Genomic DNA, 26,705 nt, shown 5'->3' with positions numbered 1-26,705 from the left:
ATGCCCGGCTAATTTTCTTTTTGTATTTTTAGTAGAGAACGGATTTCACTGTGTTAGCCAGGATGGTCTCAATCTCCTGACCTCGTGATCCTCCTGCCTCAGCCTCCCAAAGTGCTGGGATTATAGGCGTGAGCCACCGCGCCTGGCCCACAATTCCTTCTTTTGGACAGAACAGCTCCTACAGCATAGAAAGCTCTTCTCTCTGCTCTTTCTACAATTCCCACCGTTCGACAAGAACTAGCCCCAATGCCCACTCTGCTAGGCTCCTACTCATACCCTTTATGCCTGCCATTTCAGCCCTTCACTCACTGATTTATGATTTATGAATAAAAATTTACAAATGGAAACCTCAGTAGTCCTGTCTGGACAGCAGACTCTTTGCCTTGCCTAGCACAATACCTGAGAAGTTCCCTATCACTGTGTGTTTATGAAGTAAATGACTGGCATTTGGAACTTTTCTGTAGCTTTCAGTTGCTCTTAGGATAAAAACAATGATCCCTGACCTAGCCCACCAGCCTTGAATAGCTTGGCCCTGCCTCTCTGCATCTGGTTACTCTGGCCTTGGTTTTGTTCCTGAACTACACCACACTCTCGTCACAGAACCCTGTGTGGTACTTGCCGTTCTTTTTGCCTGGAACTCAGTTCCCCCAGACCTGTACCTGGCTTGTTGCTCTACTTCATTCGGTCTTAGCTTCAATGTGGCTTCCCCAGAGACTTGGCTAGGCAGGGCTCCTAGCCAAGCACTAGCTCCCATTTGTAATCATTCATCCAGCTGTGCAAGCCTTAACTTCCTCCCACTAGACTACATTCCATATCTATCTTGTTGACTGCTCTGGTGGCAGTGCCTAATGGTGCCTAACCTGGCTGACAGAAAGCAGCAATGAATATGTGCTAAATATTACTTGATGAATAATAATTGAAAGATTAAGTCCTTGTGATGCCACCGTAAGTCAGAAGGTTATAATTGTGCTTTTATGTCATTTAGTGACACATGGTCATCATCTGCTGGAATTGGGTATGCCATTCAGTGACAGAGAAGTTCAAGTGCAATAGTCTTCCCTGAAAACATTTTATACCTAGAGGCAGTTTCTAGTAAAACTTCTGTATTTCAATGTCTGATCCTCAAATCTGCATGTTGACAAATTCTTTTGTGCTAGTGAATCCAGCACAGTAGCTAAAAGCAGTTCTGCAGTGAGACTACTTGTATTCAAACGTCTACTCTTCCTCTTACTAGCTATGTGAGCATGGTTAAATTATTTAACCTCTCTGAATCTCAGTTGCCCTGTGTCTAAAATACAGTTAACAGGACCTGTGTTTCACAATACTATTGTGAAGACTGAATGATCCATGGAGAGCGCTTAGTACTACTGATAGTAATCACTCAATAAAGTTAGCTCAAGAAAACAAAAACACAGGTTGGGTGCAGTGGCTCATGCCTGTAATCCCAGCACTTCGGGAGGCCGAGGTGGGTGGATCACTTAAGGTCAGGAGTTTGAGACCACCCTGGCCAACATGGTGAAACTCCATCTCTACTAAAATTACAAAAATTAGTTGGGTGTGGTGGTATACACTTGTAATTGCAGCTACCTGGGAAGCTGAGGCAGGAGGATTGCTTGAACCTGGGAGGCAAAGGTTGCAGTGAGCTGAGACCGCGCCACTGCACTTCAGCCTGGGTGACAGAGCAAGATTCTGTCTCAAACAAACAAACAAAAAACAAAAACCAAAAACAAACAAAAAACAAAAAAATATAACTCACAAAATTGATCCACATTAGAAATGTTTGTCTCAAGGTCCCCGGCTCTTACTAATTCACAGAAGTCTGGTCTACAGTAATCCCCGCTTATTCATGGTTTTGCTTTCTGAGGTGTGAGTTACCTGTGGTCTGAAAATATTAAAATGAAAATTCCAGAAATAACTTCTAAGTTTTAAACTGCAAGCCATTCCGAACAGCAGGATGAAATCTCGCACCATCCCATTCCATCCTGCCCAGGACATGTATCATCCCTTTGTCCAGTATATCTACACTGTCTACACTACCTGTCCATTAGTCACTTAGTAGTTATCAGATCAACTCCTGCTATTGTAGTACTTGTGTTCAAGTAATACTTATTACTTAATAATGGCCCCAAAGCACAAGAATAAAAATGCTGGCATATTGTTATAATTATTATTTTATTATTAATTATTGTTGTTAATCTCTTCTGTGTCTGACTTACAAGTTAAGCTTTATCATAGTTATGTATGTACAGGAAAAAACAGTATATATAGGATTCAGTACTACCCTCAGTTTCAGGCATCTACTGGGGATCTTGGAAAGTATCCCCCGCAGATACGGGGGAACAACTATATACACCAATTAGCAACTGACTATTTCACAATGTGAGCTTAACTCTCAAGTGGTCTTGTGCTCCTACTGCTGGCCACACACTCCTCCCTGCAGGCCATGCAAGGGAGAGGTAGGGGAGGCATGCTGGGGCTCCAGCAGCAGAGGGCCAATACTGCAAGCCAAGGGCAACCTACAACTTTTAGCAAGGAAACCACAAGATCCAGAAGGTAACTCTGCCATGAATGTGTATTGACCTAGGTAAGGAAGGCAGCTCCCAAAGGCTGATGCAATAGAGTGAGACAGGAAGAGACTATACAATCAAAATGAGTGAAACCAGACTGAAGACATGGTCTAGAGTACCCCGCAAAGAGCTCAGGAGACCATGGATGTGAGGCTGAGGCAGAGGAAGGAATCCAAAGATGAGTCTGTAGTTTCTTCCTTCTTTACTGCAGCTAATATAAACACATGAAGGATTAGGCACAGAATAGAAGAACTCAAGTTGTGTTCAAATCCCAGCCCTGCCACTTACTAGCCTATACCTCAATATTCTCATTTCTAAACGGGTAAAGTCAAAGTACCTACCTCACAGACTACTAGGAGGACTACACGAATATATGTAAATGCTTCAAATAGTGCCTCCTACACAGTAAGTACTTTGGAAATTCAAGCCATTTTTATCATCTTCTCCACTGTCGTCCTTTGGTCTCTGAGCTGGCCGTGCTTACCAGGGCCCACTCTACACTCCCCCTGCTCTCCAGTAACCACAGTGATACTTTTAAATCATAAATGTCATCAGGCCCAATTAATCTCCTCAGTGGTTCTACAATGTAGTCAGAATAATAACAAATAACTGGAGGGTCCTGCCTAACATCGGCAACCTCAAGACACACTGCTCTCTTCAAACTCTCCGCTTTGGCATTCTGAAATCCTTGACAATTATGCCAACCCCACTTCGGGCCCTTTGCTAGTTCTGTTCCCTCTGTATGGAATGCTTTGCCTGCCTGGCTCTAGGCTTGAGCTCACATTTCATTGGAAAGACTTTCCCTGAATACCCAATTTAAGGCAGGCCCCTGTGGCTTCACACAATTCTCTCTTGTCACTCAGTTATTTCTTATTTGTTTTGTGGCTATCTCCTTCATTAAGATTTAAACTCCATGAGGTCAGGGGCCACATGTACATAGCACAGTACCTGACACACAGGTTTTCAACAAAAAAATTTGAGAATGGCCTCTGGAATAAAACTGAGTTCAAATCCCAATCCTATCACTCATTAGGAGCATGACCCTTGGGCAAGTTACTCTGCTCAGTATACTCACTTGTAAAATAGAGATTATAGCAGCAACCTTAAGGGTAGTTATGAGGATAAAGAGAATTACCACACATAAAACCTTTGTAACTGTGTTTGGCATGGAGCATGTGCTATGTATGTAATACTATTACAATCATTTCTATTTTTACTATCAGTGGGATACACTAGCCACTGCTTCAATCTCTACTGGTCTGTAGCCACTACCTCTTGTAACACTATGTATTAAGTACTTAATGGGTGTCAGTTATTGTGGCAGGTATTCTAAATACATCATTCATTCATTTATGCACTGAATAAATACATGAATGGCTCCTCTGGCTAGGCACTATTCAAGGTATTGGGTAAATATATCGGTGAACAAAAATCACAACCCTACACAAAAGAAAAAAAACCCTGCGAAGTGTTGATACGTATAACAAAAATAAAACAGTTTACAATTATGGAGTGCCTCCTGTGTTCCACGTACAATGCTAAGTATTAACTCATTTGACTTCTCAGGGTCAATAACCTACTTTATAGAAAGCAAGTGAGGCAACACAGAGAGGCTGTGTGCCTTATGTCACAAAGTCAGTAAGCAGAGGAGCTGGGATGTGAAGGTAGGCTACTCCAAAGTACATGCTCTTTACCATCTTATTAGATGAGCTCCTCCACTGCTCAGTGCCCTTCCTGAATTACTCTCCACCTCTCCCAGGAAATCCCTGCTCTTCTGTCTCATTTCATGAAAAGTCAATCAAGCTGTTCCTATCTGCCAGCAGACTCCTGCGGGTACCTCTGTACTGTCTGCTCTCACCGCTGCTCAAAGGTTTCCTGAGATGCTAGGACTCTCGGCTCCATTGTTGGATATATTTCTAAGAAACCAGAGAGAAGAGGAAGGCTGGTCTCCACGTAACAGGTTTTACTACAGTCAGTTCCAAATTTATTTCAACAGGTGACTCTCAATAGTCGGTAATCAAAAGTAGCATCAATGATATTTTTAAAGTTTTAAATTGCTGTTAAGTGAGCTTTAGTCTCAAGTAGGAAAGGAAAAAGGTAGAATTTTATTTCCACCTTCCATAAGCACAACTCCCAGATTCATATTGTCTACTCCAATAATTAAAGATAACTGGATTTCCCTTTGACCGAAAGATGTCAAATGATGGAACCAACGAGAGACCAATCAGCAAGCTACTAAATGTATGAGGTCTGGCCCTGCGTAAACCAAAGCAGTCAATAAATACTAGATTTAAAGAAAAAAAAGTGAGATGTTTCAAGTAAAAAGCAAGCAACAAAAACCACAGCAGCAGTCCCCAACCTTTTTGGCACCAGGGAACAGTTTCGTGGAAGACAATTTTTCCATGGGACTGGGGCAAGGAGAGAATGGTTTCAGGATGAAACTGTTCCACCGCATATAATCAGACATTAGTTAGATTCTAGGAGCACACAACCTAGATACCTTGCACGTGCAGTTCACAATAGGGTTCACACTGCTGTGAGAATCTAATGCCACCGCTGATCTGACAAGAGGCAGAGTTCAGGTGGTAATGCTCATTCCTCTCTCTCTCCCAACCCACCCACCCCATAGCCTGACTGCTAACAGGCCACTGACAGACTGGTGCTGGTCCACTGCCCAGAGACTGGGGACCCCTGCACCAGAGGACCAAGGAGCTAGAAAGATGAAAATATTCCTAATATTAATTACTCACTAATTACAAATGGCCAATATTATCAATAGTGACCCCTAACAGGTAAGAGTTACAGTGTTTACATTGTCATTGCTTGTACTGAAATTGAGATAAAATGCTTGGGATGGAATAGAGTAGGCAAATATCAAAATCCTGAGGAACCTGCGTTAGGAATGGCAGGTGGGGCTACAACAGTGACCAACATGGCAGTACACATGACAGGTTTGTCTCACGGGTTCCTTAAGCTACTCCTCAAAATACTGTCAGCAAATCCTGACCTGTCAAGTCAGAAAACAAGCTTTCAATGCCATGTGTCCCAAATCTGGAAGTGCCTACCAAAAACCTTATAAATCTTGTCTGCATCCCTACCATTTGGACAAGCATGTAGTCTAGAGTAGGATACGGGCTCTAAGAGTCTACCACTTAGCTTGGTTTTGTAATCTCCAGCAATGTACTTAACCTCTAGGCATATCTAGGCATACAGTTTCTACATTTGAAAATGATAGTATCAACTTTAATGGACTGTTGGACGGAATGAGATAATTCATGTAAAAAGTTGCGGTCTATATCTGTCTAAACACAGTAAGCAGAGTGTACACATAAGGGCTCGATAAAGAACAGTGTTTATTTTGTTACTATTATTATTACTGTGGTTATGATTATAATCTCATGACTCAGTTAAGAATACCATTCCTTCTTTTGTTCATTGCAACACCACATCTCTCAGGTATATTGTGTAAATTCCATGGCTCTCATTCAACTTAGAACAGAATTAATTATGAAATGGCATTGGCTACTGACCTGTCTTTACGTTTTTAAATGGTTAATGTAGCATTTATGTCTGCCATAAGGCTCCCAGCCTTGGCTGAGGGGCCGTGTGTGTGTGTGTGTGTGTGTGTGTGTGCGTGCGTGTGATGGGGCATGGCCTCAATGCTCCAGCAGGGAGTTTATGACTCTGCTTTAGCCTTCACTTCCTGCTTGTATACAGCCTCCAAGTTAGCAAGAGGTGAGATTAGGGCCTTCTCAGGTCCTTTCTGGGCATGCGCACAACTCTACACATCCATGTGGTTTTCTGGATTCCCAGGAGTATGGTGGAACTCTTTAAAGCCCCCAACTGACATCTCATTCCCCAGCGTTTCCTATTTACTTTTTTGGTCAGCCTCTTGTTAGCCCCAGTTGGCATTACCACCTCAAGCAACTGTGACATTGAAGAATCACTGCTGATTTTTTTTTTTTAACACCCTAGGAATAGGTCACAGAATGAGCTCTGAGCTAGCCCAAATAAAGACAAGTCCTGAGAATGGGGCTTTTCAGGGAGCTACCAGATAAATCAGTGACAATTCTCTGAAAATAAGGCTTTGGGGGAGTTCCAAACCCATTCTGTCCCCTCCAGTGGCTGCTAGACTGCTGGCTTTCACGGCTACCCTAGTTTTGAAGCTGCTGGTTTTCAAAGTTACTGTGGAGTTGGGGAGGAGAGGTTGAAATAGGGCAAGTTAAAACACTATAGAATTCTCTGTACTTACAGATTCAGCCATTTTTCTTGAATATATGCTCATCTGAATTTGCAAGCCTTTGGGGTTATTTGCAGAATTCTAAACAAGTTGATTTTGACAATTCTTACCAGTGCTTTTATTGCTTTTATGGCAGAGCAGATTTTTGGAGGTCCTTACTCTGACATTCGTTAGTGCTTAATAGAAGCATTTTAATGAAGGATAATAGCACCAGTTTGTTTATTATTATGTTCAACATTGCTTCGACTATAGTATGGAGAAGGGAGGTGCTTGGTTTGAAAGTGGAAGTGAGGAGGTCAATCAAGAGCTGTCTGCAGCAGTACAGGGTGAAAGACATGGGGATGGCAGTGAGATGACAAAGAAAGGATTCCAAGACATTTAGAAGGAACTGTTGACATGACTTTGTAATAGCCTGGATACAAAGGTGGTGAAGAGAAGGATGCCATGCTTCCCATCTTACAGAACAGGATGGATGGATAAGAGGTATCAGTCTCTGAGAAAGAATCCTGGAAGAATGCCAGGTCTGAGAATGAAGCCCATATATGTGGGACATCTAAGTTCTAAGGGCCTCTGAGACAGCCAAGATACCAAAGAAGCCATCATCTTGAAGAGTCTCCCCTAGTTTCAGGCAAATGTCTTATAAATCAAGTCCTAAAACTTTATTTCTTCCATATGCAAAAAAAAAAATTAAAAAAATTTTAAAAGGCAAGGCACACATACTAAGTATCAATAATTCAAAGTCACCCAGGAATTTAAAATATGGCTCCAAGAATGATGAGAACCATGCATTAATATCTGAAACTACTAATTGCTTACACTGAAGTGAACTAAAGTTTTCCCCAAAGGTAGCTTTATTTAAAGAGAAGTTACAATAAAAATAAAGATAAATCTCCTGTGTCCAAAAGATTCTGTTGCACTCATACATATCAATTTAATGCTTTCATTGATGCTTGTGAAAACAATTCAAATCAATCAGACTCCTTCACTTTTCCACTCATTCCATAAATACTCATGGTGCCTCACAGCTGACAGCACTTGGTCAGACCAGGTCCTGTAAGTGTGAACTGTTCTTTTGGTTTTAATGCCAACTTCTCTCAACATTGTACCTTTTTAGCTTTGAATGCATTTTCCTTAGGTCTCACTTTATGCATAAAACCCATGTGTACAGCTGCTTTCTCTGGTTTGGAAAGGGGAGGGGAGAGATTTGTAAGGCAACACTGAAGAGGGGAAAGGGGAGTGTTAACTGCTGGTTAATTACTTCTACTCCTAATCCTTCTTAATATTACAAAGGCTTTTTCTGTTTAAACAGATTAGGTGCAGTTTATTACCACTGGGAAATACTTAAATGCAAGTTTGTTTTGATCGTTAGTTCATCTGCTTATTTCTGTTTCAAAAACTAGAAGACCTAATGGCAATACTTCCACAAGAAAGTATCATGCATTCTCTTATCTCAGTTTTACTTCTTCAGACTTTGCAGTTTCACTATTTGTCCTTCCCGGGGAACCTGGTCAACATACCTGAACAAGGTACTCAAAGCTCACTTTACCACAACCATATGCAAACAAATGTGGTTGGCAGCTAACACCCTGACCAGCTACAATTCAGATTGATGTCTCAACCTAAAACACCTATTTCTTCCCAGATTTGTTTCGAGTGCTTCTGAAGTAAAAGGTCAGGCAAATGTTTAAAATACAACCTAACAACAGCTACCATGTCAAACATTTATTGAGAACTTAATGGGCCAAACAGTGTGCTAAGTACTTTACATGCTTTATGTTATGTAATCCTTGCAACCCTGTAGTATAGGTACCATTCTTAACCCCAGTTTACAAATGAGGAAACAGGCCGGCACCGAAAGATTAAGTAATTTGCCCAAGATCACACAGCTGACAAGAGGTGGGGCTAGTGTTAAAGGTTAAAACTAGTTGACTCCTGATCCCAGTCCCTAACCAGCATGCAATGATACGTCACTGGTTACAAAGCTTCATTCCTTCCTCCAACACATATTTACTAAGGGTCCTACTATGTTTCATCTCTAGGGAAGAGTAAACAAGTAACTTAAAAATTCAGCTCTTACAGAAGTGACCCAGCTTCTTACATTACAAATACTGTTTACTTTAAGACACTTGTGTATGTAAAACTATTCACATAAGTTACTTTTACACATACTACTACTTAAAATTCACCACTGGCCTAATAAACCTCTATTACCCCAAACTATGGTGTACAAAAAAATTATATTGAAAATGATTTGAGTAGGGGTTGAGTTCCAAATATGTTCATTTGAGGCATAAACCATTCAAGTATTTTTGAAAAAACTAATGTGACAATCCACATTTCCTCCCCACATTCAGCACTTAAAGACAAGAAGAAAAAAGAACTTTATGGGCTAATAAATGGAAACCAACAGAAACTATTCTTTTCCCCTACTAAGCCTTTGGTCTATTTTATTTTTGTTAACATATTTCTGTCCTCCCTCATTTCTGAAAAACAGTCGACACACTGCCTTATTTACGTCCATGCTTATCAGTAATGACATGGCCATATCTCTGCAAACAGTTGGTTAATTAATTCGTACCCCCATCTTCTGGCAGCCTGCCTATGCAACTGAACAGCAAAAATAATTACACTAGGCTAGGCAGGAACATTTTCACTCTTATTTTTTAGACTTCTTATCATTGAGCTTGTTGCCTTTCTTTAAATGAGTTTCAGTTGTAGAACACTTACAAATTAGATTGTGGTCATTTGAAAATGATAATGTTTTCATTCTTTACTATAGCTTGAATATTCCACTGGGACTGAAAGGGTCAGACTAGAAAATGGACCAACCAGTCAAAGGTACAAAATATGGGCTGAGTACAATCACGGATAAAGAAAAACCAAGCTGTATTCAAGGAGAGATCATTACCTCTTTCATTATGTTACAATCTGAGGTTAAATCTATCAACAAATATTTACCTAGAACCTATCACAGGCAGTTCCCCCTACTTTCCTACACAAAACCATATGTGAGAAAGTCAAACAGGAGGTTATTAGGATCCTGTATGCCCCACCTCAAATCACAAAATTTCTACTTAGACCTCACCTTTGGGACTCAGTCTGAAGGGATACATTTCCAGCACTTCAAAGGTAAACACGACAGTCTCTTGACTAGCGTAAGACCACCTAACATATTATTGAGGTCATAACTTACTGTATATCTAATGATTTTCCTCTGTCTTGATTTTATAGCAGGTTTCCATTTTAAGGGAGGATTCAGTTGGCTATTTTCAAGTCAGCTAATATAATCCTTGAAAATTTCACAGACACCACATGGAGGCCAACCAGTTAAGTCCTAGACAGTAAGCTGTGTCACTGATGTTAGCACAGATGGCTGTTTCAACCAGGTGAGATAGCTGGCTTGCATTTAGAGGCCTTATTGTATGAAAAAAAAATCCATATAATTAAATACCAGAATCACAGGACAATGTGATGCTTATAGTTTGAGAGACTTGCAGGAATTGAGACTGAATAAGGGAAAAGCGACTAACGTTCCACAATTATTTGTGTGTTTACTATGTTTAAGGTACTTTCTACATGAAAATATGGTAGTGAGCAAAACCTTGCCCTCATGGGACTTACATCTTAACATCTTAGTTGATTCATACCTCCTACTCCAAGCATATTTCAAAACAATATGCATTGAATGACTGGTAAAATTAGCCACACTATTTTTCTTTCTTTACAGCATATAGTACAATTTGCCTAAGCTAACAACACTTAAGATGCAACCCTGCTACATAAGGTTCGACATATCTGTTTATCCCCAGCATCTGGACATTAGTTTGTGCTGTATACTCACTTTTATAATGAGCAAAATGCAGTAAAATGATCAAATAACCACTCAAACTCATTGCTGAAAGGGCAAAACAGTGACTACTGAAAAAAAAACCGTTGGTACTAATATCATCATGTGAAAGACTGTACTGTTTGTTGTCCTGAGCTGTATAAAGGTCCAAAACCATACGAAAGGCAGTTTAAGGGCATCATCACAGAACACAGGAAAGTGCAGACTGTTCAAAAGTTTGAAGCAGTATGTTCCAGTCACTGAGCTCACTACTGGGGAAAAAAAGGCACAGTATTATAGCCTTTGCCCATAAGGAGCTTCCAATTCAGTTGCAAAGCCCAGATATTCACAGAAATACCACATTCCTTAATGTCAAAGCTGCCATCGAGTGTGTGTGAATAGCTTTGGGGGAATAAATTTTTTTTTAATGTACCCTTAAATGTTATCATCCATTCTGATTTCAGAAATACTAAAACAAGAGAAAAGTAGGCATCTTGGAAATAAGACTATACAGAGCAAGGGCTACTCTGGAACTTCATAGGTGCCACTGTGCAATACCAGTGAAACTCAAGATAGGGAGACAGTGCTCCCCTTGGTAGCCACTCCAAATAATTTAGTTACTGCAGGGCCACAAGAATCGCCGTAAGTGATCTCCTCCATAATGTGACTGTTGAGAAAGGAACTAGCACTCTTTCAATAGTGGAAGAGCAGCAGCATCAACATTCATTCATTCATTCATTCATTCATTCATTACCTTTACTAAGCTACCTACTATGCAGTAAACACTGAAGAACATTTCTACATACCAGGCACTGTGCTCAGGGCTTTCTATATATTAAAGTTGTGGTTTTCAAGCACAGACAATTTTGCCCCCAGGAAACACTGGCAACGTTTGCAGACATTTTTGGTTGTCACAACTAGAATCCAGTGGTAGAGGCCAGAGAGGCTGCTAACACACAGCAAGATTAACTACTGTAATCCTACAATGCACAGAACATTCTCTCACAATAAAGAATTATCTGAGCCCAAATGTCAACAGTGTTGAGACTGAGAAACTCTACATTAATTAAAGCATTCTCGTAAGAGCCCTATGGGGGAGACACAATTCAAATCCATGCCCACTTTGAGGAAACTGAAACAAAAAGGTGTTAAATAACTTGCCCAAGGTCTGTGGTAAGTGCGGTAGGGACTCTAACCCAGAAATCTGATGCTGCTGTGCAACAAACATTAAGTTCCTACAAAATTCTTGGTGATTACAGGAACTCAGAGAGGAAGTACTTTAAAAACTGAGTCACCACAACATAATACTCCTCAATTCACTCTCTATTCCTTCAGTTCCCATCTAGAAATATTCTCTTTCTGCCTCTCACCAAGAACATCTCTTTCCTAGTGCCCCACCCCTATTCAATTTTGATCTCTGGAAAGAAGTAGGATGACTGTATGATTTCTCCACCCATGGCTCAGAGTGGTTCCCATAAGCATAAACAAAAACATCCCCTGCCCCCAAGAACCCAGAAAACCAGCAGTTCTTTCCCTCTGTGAATCTTCTTCCCAGAAGCGGCAAATCATCAGGACACTGTGCGCCAAAGAGGCCAGACTCTATCATAGCCTCCGAGTAGGCAGGAATGAGTAGGCTGTGGGAGGTGGAAGAGGCTGCCAGCTGGCAAGAAGTATGAAAGGACAGGACACAAGGGGGTGGTTTCAGACTTCCCCAGCTCCTGGAGGAATTAGTCTTTGGCTTCTCAATACGAATACAGTGTCAGCAATTAGCTGCAAAGGAGTTAGGCCAATTGATGATTCTAAAAACAATGATGAACATAAGTAGCTTTTTAAGTACAACATTTGTGATTCAACCAACTACGCAATTTCCAATCACCACTGTTTTGGAAAACCCAGGGTCATATCTTAAAATAAATAACCATACTAGCTAATTTAGGGAAAAAAAAAAAAAAAACAGAAAAGAGAAAATCAACTAGCCACTCCCTCCAATAGGTAACGACAGTTAGGAAGCATCAACTTGACTACCCATTCAGCAGTAACCACTGCGCACCCCTTTATTGCCCATTAAATGTTATATAACAAACTACTTTGCACAGGTTTATTTCAATACCCAGTAGAGAATACCACTTAATTGAGAGGGATACAAGGGACATTATCACAGTCACAGGGAAATTTTACTTCCCTTTTTTGCAAAAGAAAAGTAGCTGAAACTATAGTCACTTAACATTCTGTTTCCTGTTCAACCCCAAAATCTTGTTACAAGATATATAGTTCACTCATCACAGACTTTCTTGAGGGAGGCAAAAACAGTTTTTGCTTTTGAGACTGTGGAGGCCAGGGCTTGCAGAGTACATGAAGAAAGTCAACAACAAGGTGGCAAAAACTGTACCTCAGATTTTGTGTGGATTAAAAAAGCTAATGTCCTAGGTACTTTCAGAGGCTGGATGAAGAACATTATTATAACCAGGAAGCCTACAATTAATTCTTCCTTTAACAACAACATTGACTACTTTGAAGGTCAGACTGCATTTTAAAATCACAGGGCTCTAAGTTTCTACAGGACAGAAAACTATAATTTCAACAGCCCAAAACTTGAAGAAAGGGAGACACAGGAAAAAAAGGTAGAGCCTGCCAGTTCCTTAGGGAGAGACTCAGAGAGAAAGGAAACATGTCCCTAGCCATAAAACATACTTCTCTGTCATCTAGATAGACCTCTGACACCTGAAACTAGTAGAGCCTTTTTGGAGGGCACTTTGACATTACCTCTTTAGATACACTCTTAAGTTGTCTGAGTTTACTTACAAAACAAGCAAACAAAAGCATCACTACTGCAAATAAACTTGTAAAAGTAACTGTAGGACTGTCGGTAAAAGCAGCAACACTGCCAAGAGTCTGTATGTCCATCCATAAAGGTCAAGTTTAAACAAGAATAGCACACCCATAATACCAAAAACTAGGTGGTAGTTGAATAAAATTAGATCTATCTGTGATGACATGTAACAATCTCCCTATGGCTGAACACAAAAAGCAAGGAGCAGACATAAAACTGGACCAGAGGCCTGGGGAAGCTGCCTGGAAGAACTACTGCCTAAGCCCCGATCTAAGAGATGAGAAGTAATTTTCTCTTTGTTGGGGAAAGGGGTCACGGGAAAGGAGCAGAGGGAAATTGTCTGGGAAAAAGGAAAGTGTACCTACACAGGGACAGCACATAACCTGTGAAAAAGCCAAGGAGTTCAGAGGCTGTGGTGGCCTTAGGCAAATACAACACTGTCCACCAGCCACATTAAGTAGTTTTACCTTTACCCTAAGGGCAATGGCAATCAATGAAGTCATTTAAGCAAGAACAAGACCCTATTATATGAGAGTATTAGAAAGATCACCCTGGCTGCCACCTCAAGTCCTAAAGTTTGTCTCCCATTTGCCCTTAATTTACAAATAACTTCAGTTCCAAAACCTCAGGTAGGACTGAAATTTTTTTGTCTATCTGAAATGATGCATGCCTATGTGGTATTACTATGACAAAAAAAGGTTCATCTTCTCAGCCTGGCCTACTTCTGACTCTTAACTTTTAATGCAGCCAAAATACTGTACGTTTCTGTAATTGATATTGCAGAAAACACAGCAGTGAATGCACTAAGCAAAACAAAACATTTAGAAACCAAATTAAAAAAATTTTTAATTACCTTGAATATGGGAACCTGCACAAACACCTGCTTTAAGTACAAGTAAAATAATAATGGAAATTTGTGATGATCTTATAAAAAAACACTTTGGATATTCATTGGTGGTGCTAAACACTATTGAGCCATGAGGGCTTTTGAAAATATGTTGGAAGGTATATTTTCTCTCCCTAGAAAACTGTACTCAGGTAAATATGGCCAATATTTCGCACATATAGATGAAGTGATGCAAGGACCTCCCATTGCTCAAATAACCCCAGTTTGAGAATCCCTGATTTCAAAGCCCACACCCTCATCCTTCCTGTGTCTACTTCCAAACTTCAGGCTTCTCTTTCCTTTGACACAGTTTTATTATCGTTAAAACTTACATCTGCCACCCGTGTCACCTAAATGACAAGGGAGACACTAAAAGAGAGCAGCATTTAATGTAAACTCTTTTCCTAAAGTAAAAGTTTCAGGGGCAGTGGGGCAATTTAAAGAGGGTATGGGTGGAGACAAAGGAGATCACCTAATACAGAATAAATACAGTCAAGGGTATTTGAAAAAATAAAAAAATAGATGGCAATAATGTTCCTTTTCTCTGAAGAGAAGACAAAAAGGCCATAAGGAAAAGAGAACACTGGATCAGACCTGTAGCGGCCTCATTAGCCAGGGGCCTTCAGTTTGCTCTCTGTAGCAAGAGAAAGTCCCGAAGTGTCCTCTATGGCCTCCAGGGGCTCTCCCTGAGCCCCTGACAACCTAGTCAAGGCCAGACACACTATAAGCATAGATTCCACACATGGGTATTCACAGCTATTGCCTACAAAACCTTTATCAGAGTTATAATACAACTTGGGGTAATTAAGCTTCATGCTTTCTCCTCTACTTTTTTTTTGGGGGGGCGGGTGCTTACAAGTTAGTAACAGCAAGAAGATCAGCACTAGAAACAATAAATCAGCAAACTTCTGCTGTAGGCTGGATGTGGTGGCTCACGCCTATAATCCCAGCACTTTGGGACACCGAGGCAGGAGGAATGCTTGAGCCCAGGAGTTCAAGATCAGCCTGGGCAACCCAGTGAGACCTTCTCTCAAACAAACAAACAAACAAACAAACAAACAAACAAACAAAACTTCTACTGTATATGCCATTAACTCCAGCGTTAAGGGTCCACCTCTTCTAGATCCTTGTGTCTCACCTTCATTTTCTTAGCAGTTCTTTGAAACAGCATCATTCTACTCTCCCAAGCCACATACGGCAATCAATAGCCATATTTAACAAAATCAATGCACAAGTTCTTATTGTATCTTCACAGAAGTAGCCACCTGTCTAGTGTCCTAAAACTTGGTGCAAAAATTCTTAAGCAGTACAGATACATTCGAATCCATTAAAAATTTTGTAAACTTGCCGGGTGCGGTGGCTCATGCCTGTAATCCCAGCACTTTGAGAGGCCAAGGCGGGCGGATCACGAGGTCAGGAGATCGAGACCATCCTGGCTAACACGGAGAAACCCCGTCTCTAATAAAAATACAAAAAAATTAGCCGGGCGTGGTCGTGGGCGCCTGTAGTCCCAGCTACTCAGGGGGCTAAGGCAGAATGGGGTGAACCCGGGAGGTGGAGCTTGCAGTGAGCCAAGATTGCGCCACTGCACTCCAGCCTGGGCAACAGAGTGAGACTCCATCTTCAAAAAAAAAAAAAAAAAAAAAAAATTGTAAACTCTGGGATTTGAAAAAGATCAAGTGGCTATTCTTCCACTCTGGACTTCTCTCTTCATTTGACAGTGCCCAGATATAGACAGAATTATGGCCAAGGCCTTCCAGGGAAAGCTGTGGAGGGGCTACACACAAAGGGATCCTACTACAGGATATCTTCATCAGGCAAATAAGAATTTGAGTAATGATGCCAAACCAATAGCTTGCAAGGTATATTCCCTACTCACTCTCTAGTTACCTTTTCACAAAACTGACAGCACTTAAAATTTCCTGGGGATTTGGGAATAAAAATAAAAACTTATCTTTTAAAATGCAAGGAAAATCTGTCTCTGAACAGGGGCTGGTAAATTTTACCAAATCAAGCATTAAAGCCTGACCTCTCAAAGTCCTCGGCACTATTTCAGAACCATTAAAATATATATTAAGACCCATTTTTCATGTTAAAAAAATTATGTCCTATTTAGTCATAACCATTTCAAAACCCTAGATTCCTGCCAAAGACTACTGGGCAGGTAATTCCCAGTTCCTGTGGATGGATCGGGGAGCCTCTCAGTCATCTCTCCACTACTTGTCAGTCAGCTCACTGGCAATACACAGTGTGAACCACTGTGTGATGAGCCAAGGACAGGGTTCTGGGACAGGCTCTGCGGTCAGAGAGAGCAAGCTGGCCTGGTCTTTGAGCAAACTCCCATCGGCCTTATGCCCGCCCTGACACACACAGGTAAGGCCACAGTAATGTAACATGACCAAGTCTAAAGAAAATATCTGATGAAAAGTTCTGTCCTTTGTTGTTGTTTGAACTTATTTCCTTTCTGGGTAGCATTACCACCCGGGCAAGCAGAGATGGGGGAAAAAAGAATGAGAGGTCAGATCAATCTACTTAGTTACTTAATATCAACCAGAGCCTTGCTTAATGGGTACGAGTAAAAATTAACAATTCTAATTTTCAAAAGAAAGGCAGGCCGGGCGCAGTGGCTCACGCCTGTAATCCCAGCACTTTGGGAAGCAGAGGCGGGCGCATCACGAGGTCAGGAGATCGAGACCATCCTGGCCAACATGGTGAAACCCGGTCTCTACTAAAAATACAAAAATTAGCTGGGCATGGTGGCGCGTGCCTGTAATCCCAGCTACCTGGGAGGCTGAGACAGGAGAATAGCTTGAAACAGGGAGTCGGAGGTTGCAGTGAGCCGAGATGGCGCCACTGCACTCCAGCCTGGCAACAGAGCGAGACTCCATCTCAAACAAAAAAAAAAAAAGAGAGAGAGAGAGAGAGAAAGCTTCCTGGATAATCTTTGGATTACAATGATTTCCATGCATTATTCTAAAATGTTGTAATAGTTGTGTTTATCTTCTCAGATGTAGACATTGTCCTAAATGGGTAATAAATACGCCATTTCCCTTTTATGTTTAATTTCTGAATTGTTTTCACCTGTCTCAACTAACCATTAGGATTTGCTTTCTCAGAGTTAACCATTTCTCCACCATGCATTCTACAAACTATATACCCTATAGAGTTTAGATGAACCCTTATGTGGACTAATATGCACACTCAAGCCTCCCAAAGGTTTTAGGCCCAAGGTCCTGAGATAATCCATTTCCCCCTCTCCACCAGAACTTCACTACTGCTGCTATTATCTAAAACATTAACCAAGCAAATTCCCTGATTTTAAACTGCTCTCTGGAGTGCGCCTGATGCTTTACTCATTTACCAATAAATAAAAGCCTATTCCTGTTGTCCCCACAAATGTCAGCTCAACATGCAGAAATAAGCCACTGCTGAATTGATAAATCAGGGAACCATCTGGCTATGGGGTGAGCCAGACCAGGAATCGCAGCTTTGCCACTCATAAGCAGTGAGATTTGGGACAGTGTAACTTTCCTGAGCCTCAGTTTCCTCTTTAAAACGGGGATAATATAAATACCTGTTTCAGACTACTGTTGTAAGGATTGAGGCAGTCCATGTAAAGCTCTTTACTCAGTGCGTGACACACACAGTAAGTGCTCAAAGAATGAGAGCTACTATTATTACTACCACTACTTTCTACCAGGTATTGTCTAAGATGCTTAATTTTTTAAGTTATCAATTACTTTTCAAAAATACCTTGGCACTCAAATAAAATAGGTATGCAACCACATAGCTATAAGGATTTGTCATATGTTCATAATTCTTGATTGCCATCTATCTAAATCCTATATATAAGTAGCTGTTCTTTTGTTTGTTTTTGAGAAAGGGTCTTGCTCTGTCACCCAGGCTGGAATGCAGTGGCATGAAGACAGCTCAATGCAGCCTCAACCTCCTGGGCTCAAGTGATTCTCCCACATCAGCCTCCCAAAATGCTAGGATTACAGGCGTGAGCCACTGCGCTCAGCCTTCAGTAGCTATTTTTACTTCAGAATTACTAGTGAAGAAAAAAAGAGGATCTTTGTGAAATTTCTACAAAGACTACCCAGCATTGATGAATAAAAAAATTAATTGTTGTATTTGTTACCCTAGCGTAACTACAACCACAATGAGAATATGATTCATGAATAGATTATAAACTCACATAACACAGATTATTTTCAGCAACAGCCACCAGCTTTTAAGAAAACATCTACCAAACAACAACATCTTTTGAAGAAATAGCCATCGCAGCTGCCAGTTAACAATGAAAAGCTCACCAGACATGGGGCTAAGATAAGAGGAACAGAAAGTGTAGCATTTAAAATCTACAGCAGACACCGAGTCTGTCTCCAGTACAGTAGTTCATCAGAGTGGAAAGAAAAAGGCCTAGAAACAGAAATAAAGGGAAGGGAGAAAATAAATATCCTATTCAGAGGCTGAAAAAAAGCACAGAGTTTATCTTGGGAAAGAAAACCCTGGTGATGTAACAGAGGGATTCAAGCACACTGTCATTTATTTGTATATACCAGCTATTCCAAAACCATTTCTCTCTTCACGGCTTATTGTTACTCAACCAAAAAAGAATACCAGGACGTTGGAACCAAAGACGAACCACACTCTATCACCAACAGGGGAGTGTTATGCCGTGAATGTTATCTCCCTCCTTCAACAAGAATTATTATTAGTGGGTGGTCTATACTGTTTTCCCCCTCCGGGCCAATTGTGCAAATTAGCCAAGACCTATGTAAACACTTCTCATGATAATTCCTTCTACCTGGCATTTATACCCCAAATCTAACAATAACAGCACCTTTCAGCAAGAGTGATGGCTTGGTTTATGTTGATACCAGACAGCAATGGATATCTTTTGGTAATGGCTATAAAGCAATATAGAGAGTGATGTGGAAAATTCAAGAAGGTGACTCCTACCAGCAATACATTTGACCCAGCAGTCCCATTACTAGGTATATACCCAAAGTATTATAAATCATTCTACTATAAAGGCACACGTACACGTATGTTTACTGTAACACTATTTACAATAGCAAAGACTTGGAACCAACCCAAATGCCCATGAATGATAGACTGCATAAAGAAAATGCGGCACATACACACCATGGAATACTATGCAGCCATAAAAAAGAATGAGTTCACGTCCTTTGCAGGGACATGGATGAAGGTGGAAGCCATCATTCTTAGCAAACTAACACAGGAACAGAAAACCAAACACCGCATGTTCTCACCCATAAGTAGGAGTTGAACAATGAGAACACATGGACACAGGGAGGGGAACATGACACACTGGAGCCTGTTGGGCATTGGGGGGCAAGGGGAGGGAGAACATTAGGACAAATTAAAAAAAACGGTGACACTTAACCTAAGTCTAGCAGGTTTAGAAGAAACCATCAGGGAAGAGGTGTGGGGCAGCAGGAGAAGCAGTAGCCCGTCAGTGGGAAGAGCATATGCAAGAACTGAGGAGTGGGAAAAAGCCCAAGTGGAGCCTGTAGGCAACAGTAAAGGATTTGGATTTTCAGTGGGCTACAAGGCCCTGTGTGATCTGCCTGCCCAACTCACTCATAACCCTTCAGCACCTGACCTTTTTCCACAGCATTCTCTCCACGCCGGCCTCTCCAGCCACTCCGCCCCCTGCTGTTCTTCAAAACACCAGGTCTTCTCCAACCAGAGACTTCAGATTTGCTGTTCCTTCTGTGTGAAAGCTTATCCACAATATGCACGACTGAAGCTCTCACATACTACAAGTCACGATTCAGAAAATCCCTTCTCACCCCATTTAAAATTGTATTTCCCATACTTTATCTTTTTCCAAAACACCCCTTACCACCTGCCATATACTTTTCTTTAACTCGTTGTTGTTGCCTGTCTCCTCCACTAAAATAAACCTTTAGAGGGCAGTTCTTTGCTGTTGTTTTTCTGAAAATAAGAACAATACCTAGCACAAAGTAGATGCTCAATAAATATGTGTTGTGTGAACGAACAAAGGCAAGCAAATAGAAACCATTAAAGGGTTTTACCGGGGAGAAACAATTCATTTTGATTCATTTGATTGTATAAGTACATTTTAAAATTCCACTTCCTCCATTTATCATTACCTAGAAACTTGGGGATTTCACATTAGGGAGGTGGCTACATGCCCAACTGGCCCTTAACTTTAGCTACCACCAATTCATTTCTACAATGCTACCATAGTGATCTTTCAAACATATCTACTCCCATCTCCTGTCCTCCACTACCTACCTGCCAAGGCTGCAACAAGTTCCAGGCTCCCACACACTGATGCCCCAGCCTCACAAGCTGCTTCCACACCAGACTGGCTAACTCTCCAACTCTCCCCCTTCGCCTCTTCCAGGAAGCCTTCCTTTCCTGATCTCTACTTCTTCACCCCAGTGCTCTGACAGGATTCCACCTCAAGTTGCTGAGATTTCTGATTTTCTGGGCACACACTCCCACTATCCAGGCCTTGCTAGGGAGTTAACATTTTCTTCTAAGGGTGCTGGGAAGCCTCTGAAGCAGCAGTCCCCAATCTTTATGACACCAGAGACCAGTTTCGTGGAAGACAATTTTTCCACTGACCAGGGTTGGGGGGGTCAGGGGAACCTCAGATCATCAGGCATTAGATTCTCATAATGAGCACGCAACCTAGATCCCAGGCATGGACAGTTCACAACAGAGTTTGTGCTCCTATGAGAATCTAATGCCACTGATCTGACAGGAGGTGGAGCTCAGGCAGTAATGCTCAGTCCCCCACCCCCACTTACCTCCTGCTGTGTGGCCTGTTTCCTAACAGGCCATAGGCAGGTACTGATCCACAGCCAAGAAGTTGGGGATCCCTACTACAAAGGATGCATAAATGTCTGTTGTTACTTGGCTGTATCCCTGTATCCTTGCCTGGATACTTAAAAAGGAAGACAAAACTATTCCTCTTACTGTGAACAGATGATCTCCCAACTTCCTTCTTCCTTCACAGAAATGACCAGAATGAACTAACCATCTTATTCCACAATTCCACATCCCTACCTGCAACTGAATCCACATGCTTTTCCTCTCATGAGAATGTGATAAAGTCTCTGATTCCATCCAAAACCAGCCTGTCCATGTGGACTCTGAGTTGCATCTCCTTTTTCCAACTCAAGGTACTATACTTGTGATTATCAATTCTTTTCACATGTGACCAATTATCCCTTACTCTTGGATCATTCCCAGTGGCAGACAAACATTCCCTAATACTATCCAAATAAAATAAAACAAACCTCCTCATCATTCCCTTAGATCCTTTACCCCATGTCTTCATCCTGCTACTGCCTCATTTCTCCAATCCCCTTTCAAAGTGAAACCCTTTAAAAAGCTGTCCATACTTGCCCTCTCCACTTCTTCAGCTCAGGCTATCACTTCCCCATACAATGAGGGTTCTGCCTCCCCAACTCTCCAGATTAAGGTCATTAATGACCTTCATACTGTCAAAGCCAGAGATCGATTCTCTGGCCTGACTTTACTTCACAGCAGCATATAACAGAGACCATCACTCCTCACTTAAAGCATGCTCTTCTCTCTTCCCAGATTCACCACCACCACACTCATCTGGTTTCCTTACTGCCTCACTGGAGAGTCCTCCTCGCCCACCCACCACCTCACTGTGGAGGGACCCAAGGTTCAGCCCTTGGCCCTAATGGATTCTTTATTGACACTCCTATATTAGGAAACAAACCTAGGTCCCACGACTTTCCATGTCCTCTGTATGTTGAGGATACAGACTGACCCAGTCTCCACCCCAGACTGCTCCACCATGCTCCAGATTGTGTATTCAACTGCTGACACCACAGCCGCACATGAATGCCCACTAAGTACGTCAAAAGCAGTGTGGCCAAAATCAGAGCTGCTGACCCTGAGTCTCCCACATTCTCCAGCATTCCTCAGTTCATGAAGTGGTACCATTCAGTTGCTCAAGCCCCAAATCCCAATTCTTATATTTCTCCCTCATCCACATCCAATTTTTCATCAAATCATGTAAACTCCACCTCCAAACATATCCTGAACAGGATAACCTCTCTGCATTACCACTGCCATTAGCAAAGTCCAAGCCACTATTACCTCTAACCTGGTCAGCCAGTCCCTCCACATATTAGCCAGTGATCTTAACATGAATTAGATCATTCCCTTGCTGAAGCTACCCCTAACCACCAACTATCCCCCCAACTTTCATTACACTTAAATCCAAATTCCTTTCCTTGGCCTCTACAGTCTAACCTTGTCAGCATTATTTCCCTACATTCCTCCCCCTTCCCTTCTCAGAGTGCCCCTTCCAGATGATCTGATGGCTGCTTCTTTCTTTTTTACTTTTTGTGACAAGGTCTTGCTCTGTTGCTCAGGCTGGAGTCCAGTATGCGCAATCACAGCTCACTGCAGCCTCAACCTGCTGGGCACAAGTGATCCTCCCACCTCAGCCTCCTGAGTAGCTGGGATTACAGGTCACCATGACCAGCTAATTTTTTTTGTAGAGATGGGGTCTCACTATGTTGCCAAGCTGGTCTCAAACTCCTAAACTCAAGTGATCCTCCCGCCTCAGCCTCCCAAAGTGCTAGGATTACAAGTGTGAGCCACCACGCCCAGCCTGTGGCTACTTCTTTCTCAGCATTCTGGTCTCAGCTCAAATGTTAAATGCTTAGAAAAGTCTTCCTTGATCATGTTAGTTAGAATCCCCCTAACCCCAACTCATTACCCTACTTTGACTTCACAGCATTCAACAGTCCTTGGAAATATTTGTGTATTTACTGTATCTCACTTCCCTAGAGGGCTGGGGCTCCATCTGATTTGTGTCACTCTATCCCTAACACCCATCAGAAAACCTGGCACTTAAATATCTGCTGACCAACTGCCTGACTTGGGAGTTAGGACTGTGCTTTCTCACCTTCTGTGGAGTTGTATCCTCAGACTTTATCTAGCCTAGCATGAGGCCCAGAGAACATGGGATAAAAGCTAAATGAGTGAAGTTAAGGCAAAACAGTCAGAGGATTCTCAAGGCAGTAATCACAAAATAAACAAAATACACTGAGGCCTACTAAACGACATGGTCTGAAACTGGTCAGAAAGTGAAATGACCAGGTTGGCAAGTTTCAGTTTTGCTTACCAGTAACTGCCCAAAGTAGTTACATAGGTGTCCTTGATCGAGGGTGATTTGCCCTAAGTCCAAATCCTGTAACTGAAAATACAAAATTGGCCCAGAGTGGGATTACACAGAATGATGGCTTCTGTGTTCCATACTTCTATTATTAGTAAAATCTTTACAGTGAGCATGTATTAACTTCTGTAATAATTTTTTCCATTAAAACCAATCTTTCTATATAGTTTCCAAAAAGAACAAGGTAATTTAAGTGAAGAACTGCTAAGTTAAATTGGAAATTTCCAAGAACTGAAAAGGCAATTTTCTAAATTCCCTCTACAGGCAGAAAACCCCCATGACTATCACCACACATTAAAAAAATCATGTAAGTAGGATCCTCATTTATCTTTCTGATCCACTCCCCACCTTCATGATGACTTTATTACATTGCCTATAATTTACCTTTTTTGCCCAGAAAAAAGGGGGTTTGAAAAACATTACAAGCAGCAGCATAAAGAAGCACAAACTACAGGCTTCCAGAAGATGAGCAAGTACAACTCTGCATAAGCAGGAAAAAGTAAATACCCACATCATGCTTCTCTCTCTGCAAGTCAAAGAGGTGGCTAAAGGAGGAACTAAGAAATGTCACCTCCCACTTCCCATTTTTACTAGAGTCCAAGAAGGCATGAAACTGAGGTTTGGGCATGATTGCTCATGCCTATAATTCCAACACTCCGGGAGGCTGAGGTGGGAGGATTTCTTGAGCTCCAGAGTTTGAGACCAGCCTGGGCAACATGGTGAAACCCCGTCTCTACAAACAAAATACAAAAATTAGCCGGGCATGGTAGTGTGCACCTGTGGCCCCAGCTACTCAGGAGGCTGAGATGGGAGGATTGCTTGAGACCAGGAAGTGAAGTCAAGCCTGCAGTGAGCCGTGGATCATGCCACTGCACTATAGCCTGGGCAATACAGCAAGACCCTGTTTCAAAAGAATAAAAAAGAGAAAAAAAGAAAAAGAAAAAAACTGCGGTTCATTTGCTACACTCTGTCATGCCAGAGTTTCCTCTCACTGCCTACACCTTGCGTGCTAAAGCAAAACTGGCATTTCACTTTCTGCTGCTCCTCTGACAGTCCTGGCTGACGACTTGATTAAAGGCGTGCTTGTGACACTGTGCTTTCATTACTGATAACCTGCATTATCTCATTTAATTCTCCCAACCCCTATTAGTTACTAGCATTATTCTCATTTTATACCTGAGTCAAGTGAGGCTCAGTAAAGCTATGCAGTTTCCTTCAAATTGCTCACCTACTAGATCTTAGATTTGAGCCCAGGCTTAATTCTAGAACTGGGGTTCCCAGAACTGTCTCTGTGTAAAGCTAACTTCTGCAAACTTGCCATATGGAACCTCTTTTCTGCATAACACCAACCAAGAGCACACAGAAACAGGGTTCCCTGGAACACACTTTTGGAAATAATGATTTAAAGCTATGGTACTCAAACACCAAAATAGATACACTTCTCTGCGAAGACCACAGTGCTTTTTCACAATTAAAGGACTGTCCTTTATTCCAAAACAATGTTCTCATACTTTTTTGAGGGTAAGTACATATAAATTGCCAATAACCGTATGTCTGGAGTCCCCAAATTATTTCTGAAACTTTCTTGTTTGAAATATAAAGCCTGGGGACCACTGGTTAAAAGCATTACCTTTTTTTCTGTTGCATGACTGGAGTTCAGGATTATGGAAAACATCTGTATAACCTGGGAGGGAAACAGTTTCTGTTTTAAGATTGTGAATCTAATTGACAATGAACTAGTGCTTTTTCCTTGCCATATGCTTACATATAAGAGAAAAAAACATTTCATGCTAGCAGGGTCTTTATTACAAAGAAGAACAAGAATACTTAATCTAGTTTTACGTTATGAGTGGGTGAAATGCAAAAATCGTTCTCCTCCTTCTGCTCATTTATTATAATCCCTGCTGTACAAGATGAATATAAATGTAACCCTCTGCCTTTTTCTCAAAAGTACAGTAACTCCAACTGCTAAGTCTACTAACAGGCTTCTTTTTCTTAGAACTTCAATCAAAAAATACTTTAATAATCAGAGGGGCACATTTATTAGAAATACTGCCATAAAAACTTTCAACATCAATGTGATTAAAAGCAATCTTGCACTGAAATGCTATTTAAATAGTGAAATTTCACTTCTCCCTTTCTAAAGGAATTTTTTTTAATGGCACAAATCCCAGATGATTGTGTTTGCTATCTGCTGCAACCTTAGCTTTCATTTAATCTTTTTTTAAAAAGCCAATTACTTCTAATGCAAACTGCAGATACTTCCCCTCCCCCTCAAAGAAAAAATGTTATAAAAGAACAACTAAATACAACACACCGACTGTTGTAAGGCACAGCAAGAAAAGGCTCTGATATTTTTACTTAAAAAAAAATGGCTTTTGGTAAAGGTCAGTATTTCTAGACAAGGATAAGAAAAACAAAGGTTAGGGTGACCTGCTCAAGCTCATGAAAAGCCATGTACATTCTGGAAAGGGCTCGGAACAGCAGAATGGTTAAGCACGTGAGCTGTGGAGTAATTAGACAGATCTGGGTTACAGGGCCTCTTACATGCTTTGTGATCTTAGCGGGCTACCTCACTTTTCTAGTCGTAGTTTCCTCATCTGTAAAATGGAGATAATGGTGATACCTAGATCACAGGACTGTGAATTATAAATACCTCATACTTCCCTCCTGAGATTAGAGTTTACAAGAACCAATCAAAACTGTAAATTGGACACAGCTTGGGAACCCCATCCTACTGTGCACATGGAAACATGTGCATGGTCTCCATGAATTGTGAAACATGAGGGTTCAGAAATTCAGCATGGATTGTGCCAGGTGTTACTTTCCAGTAAGCACAAAATTATAAAGATATGGGGCCTAAAGAACAACGTCTGCCTTCTTCTCCAATCAAAATGCAGATTTGTTTCCCCGTGAATTCTTCCTATAACTCCTAAGACCTGTAACAAGGCTTCAGCTTCTCTAAACCAGCTCAGGGGCAGCGATTCTGGAGAATTTGAATGGAAATTCCATGAAAGTTCTGGACTCTTTCTCTTGCATATTTACATACCATGAGGGGCTTAACAGAACTCAAGCACCATTCTCATGGTCCATGGCTCTTGGAAGCTGGGGCAATAACAGCGCTATT

General features: G+C 41.4%; 1 protein-coding gene across 12 annotated transcripts in view; it reads right to left on the bottom strand.

The window, feature by feature from the left end:
- ATXN7 (ataxin 7) overlaps positions 1 to 26,705 on the bottom strand; it is a 145,330-nt gene that overhangs the window by 63,452 nt on the left and 55,173 nt on the right. For 6 of the 12 annotated variants that reach the window (XR_010155625.1, XR_010155626.1, XM_054680741.2 and 3 more), the window contains one exon: positions 25,209 to 25,262. The exons of the other annotated variants lie outside the window; for them this stretch is intronic. Coding sequence is in view for 4 of the 6 variants with exons in the window: in XM_054680741.2 (XP_054536716.1) it covers positions 25,209 to 25,262 (54 nt within the window). In the remaining 2 variants the exon portion in view is untranslated. The remainder of the gene's footprint in view (positions 1 to 25,208; positions 25,263 to 26,705) is intronic. 12 annotated transcript variants of the gene reach the window in all.

The sequence above is a fragment of the Pan troglodytes genome, chromosome 2 (assembly GCF_028858775.2).
Source record: "Pan troglodytes isolate AG18354 chromosome 2, NHGRI_mPanTro3-v2.0_pri, whole genome shotgun sequence".
Lineage (NCBI taxonomy): Eukaryota > Metazoa > Chordata > Mammalia > Primates > Hominidae > Pan > Pan troglodytes.
The sequence above is the reverse complement of the archived record's forward strand: the minus strand, read 5'-3'. Positions and strand labels throughout refer to the sequence as shown.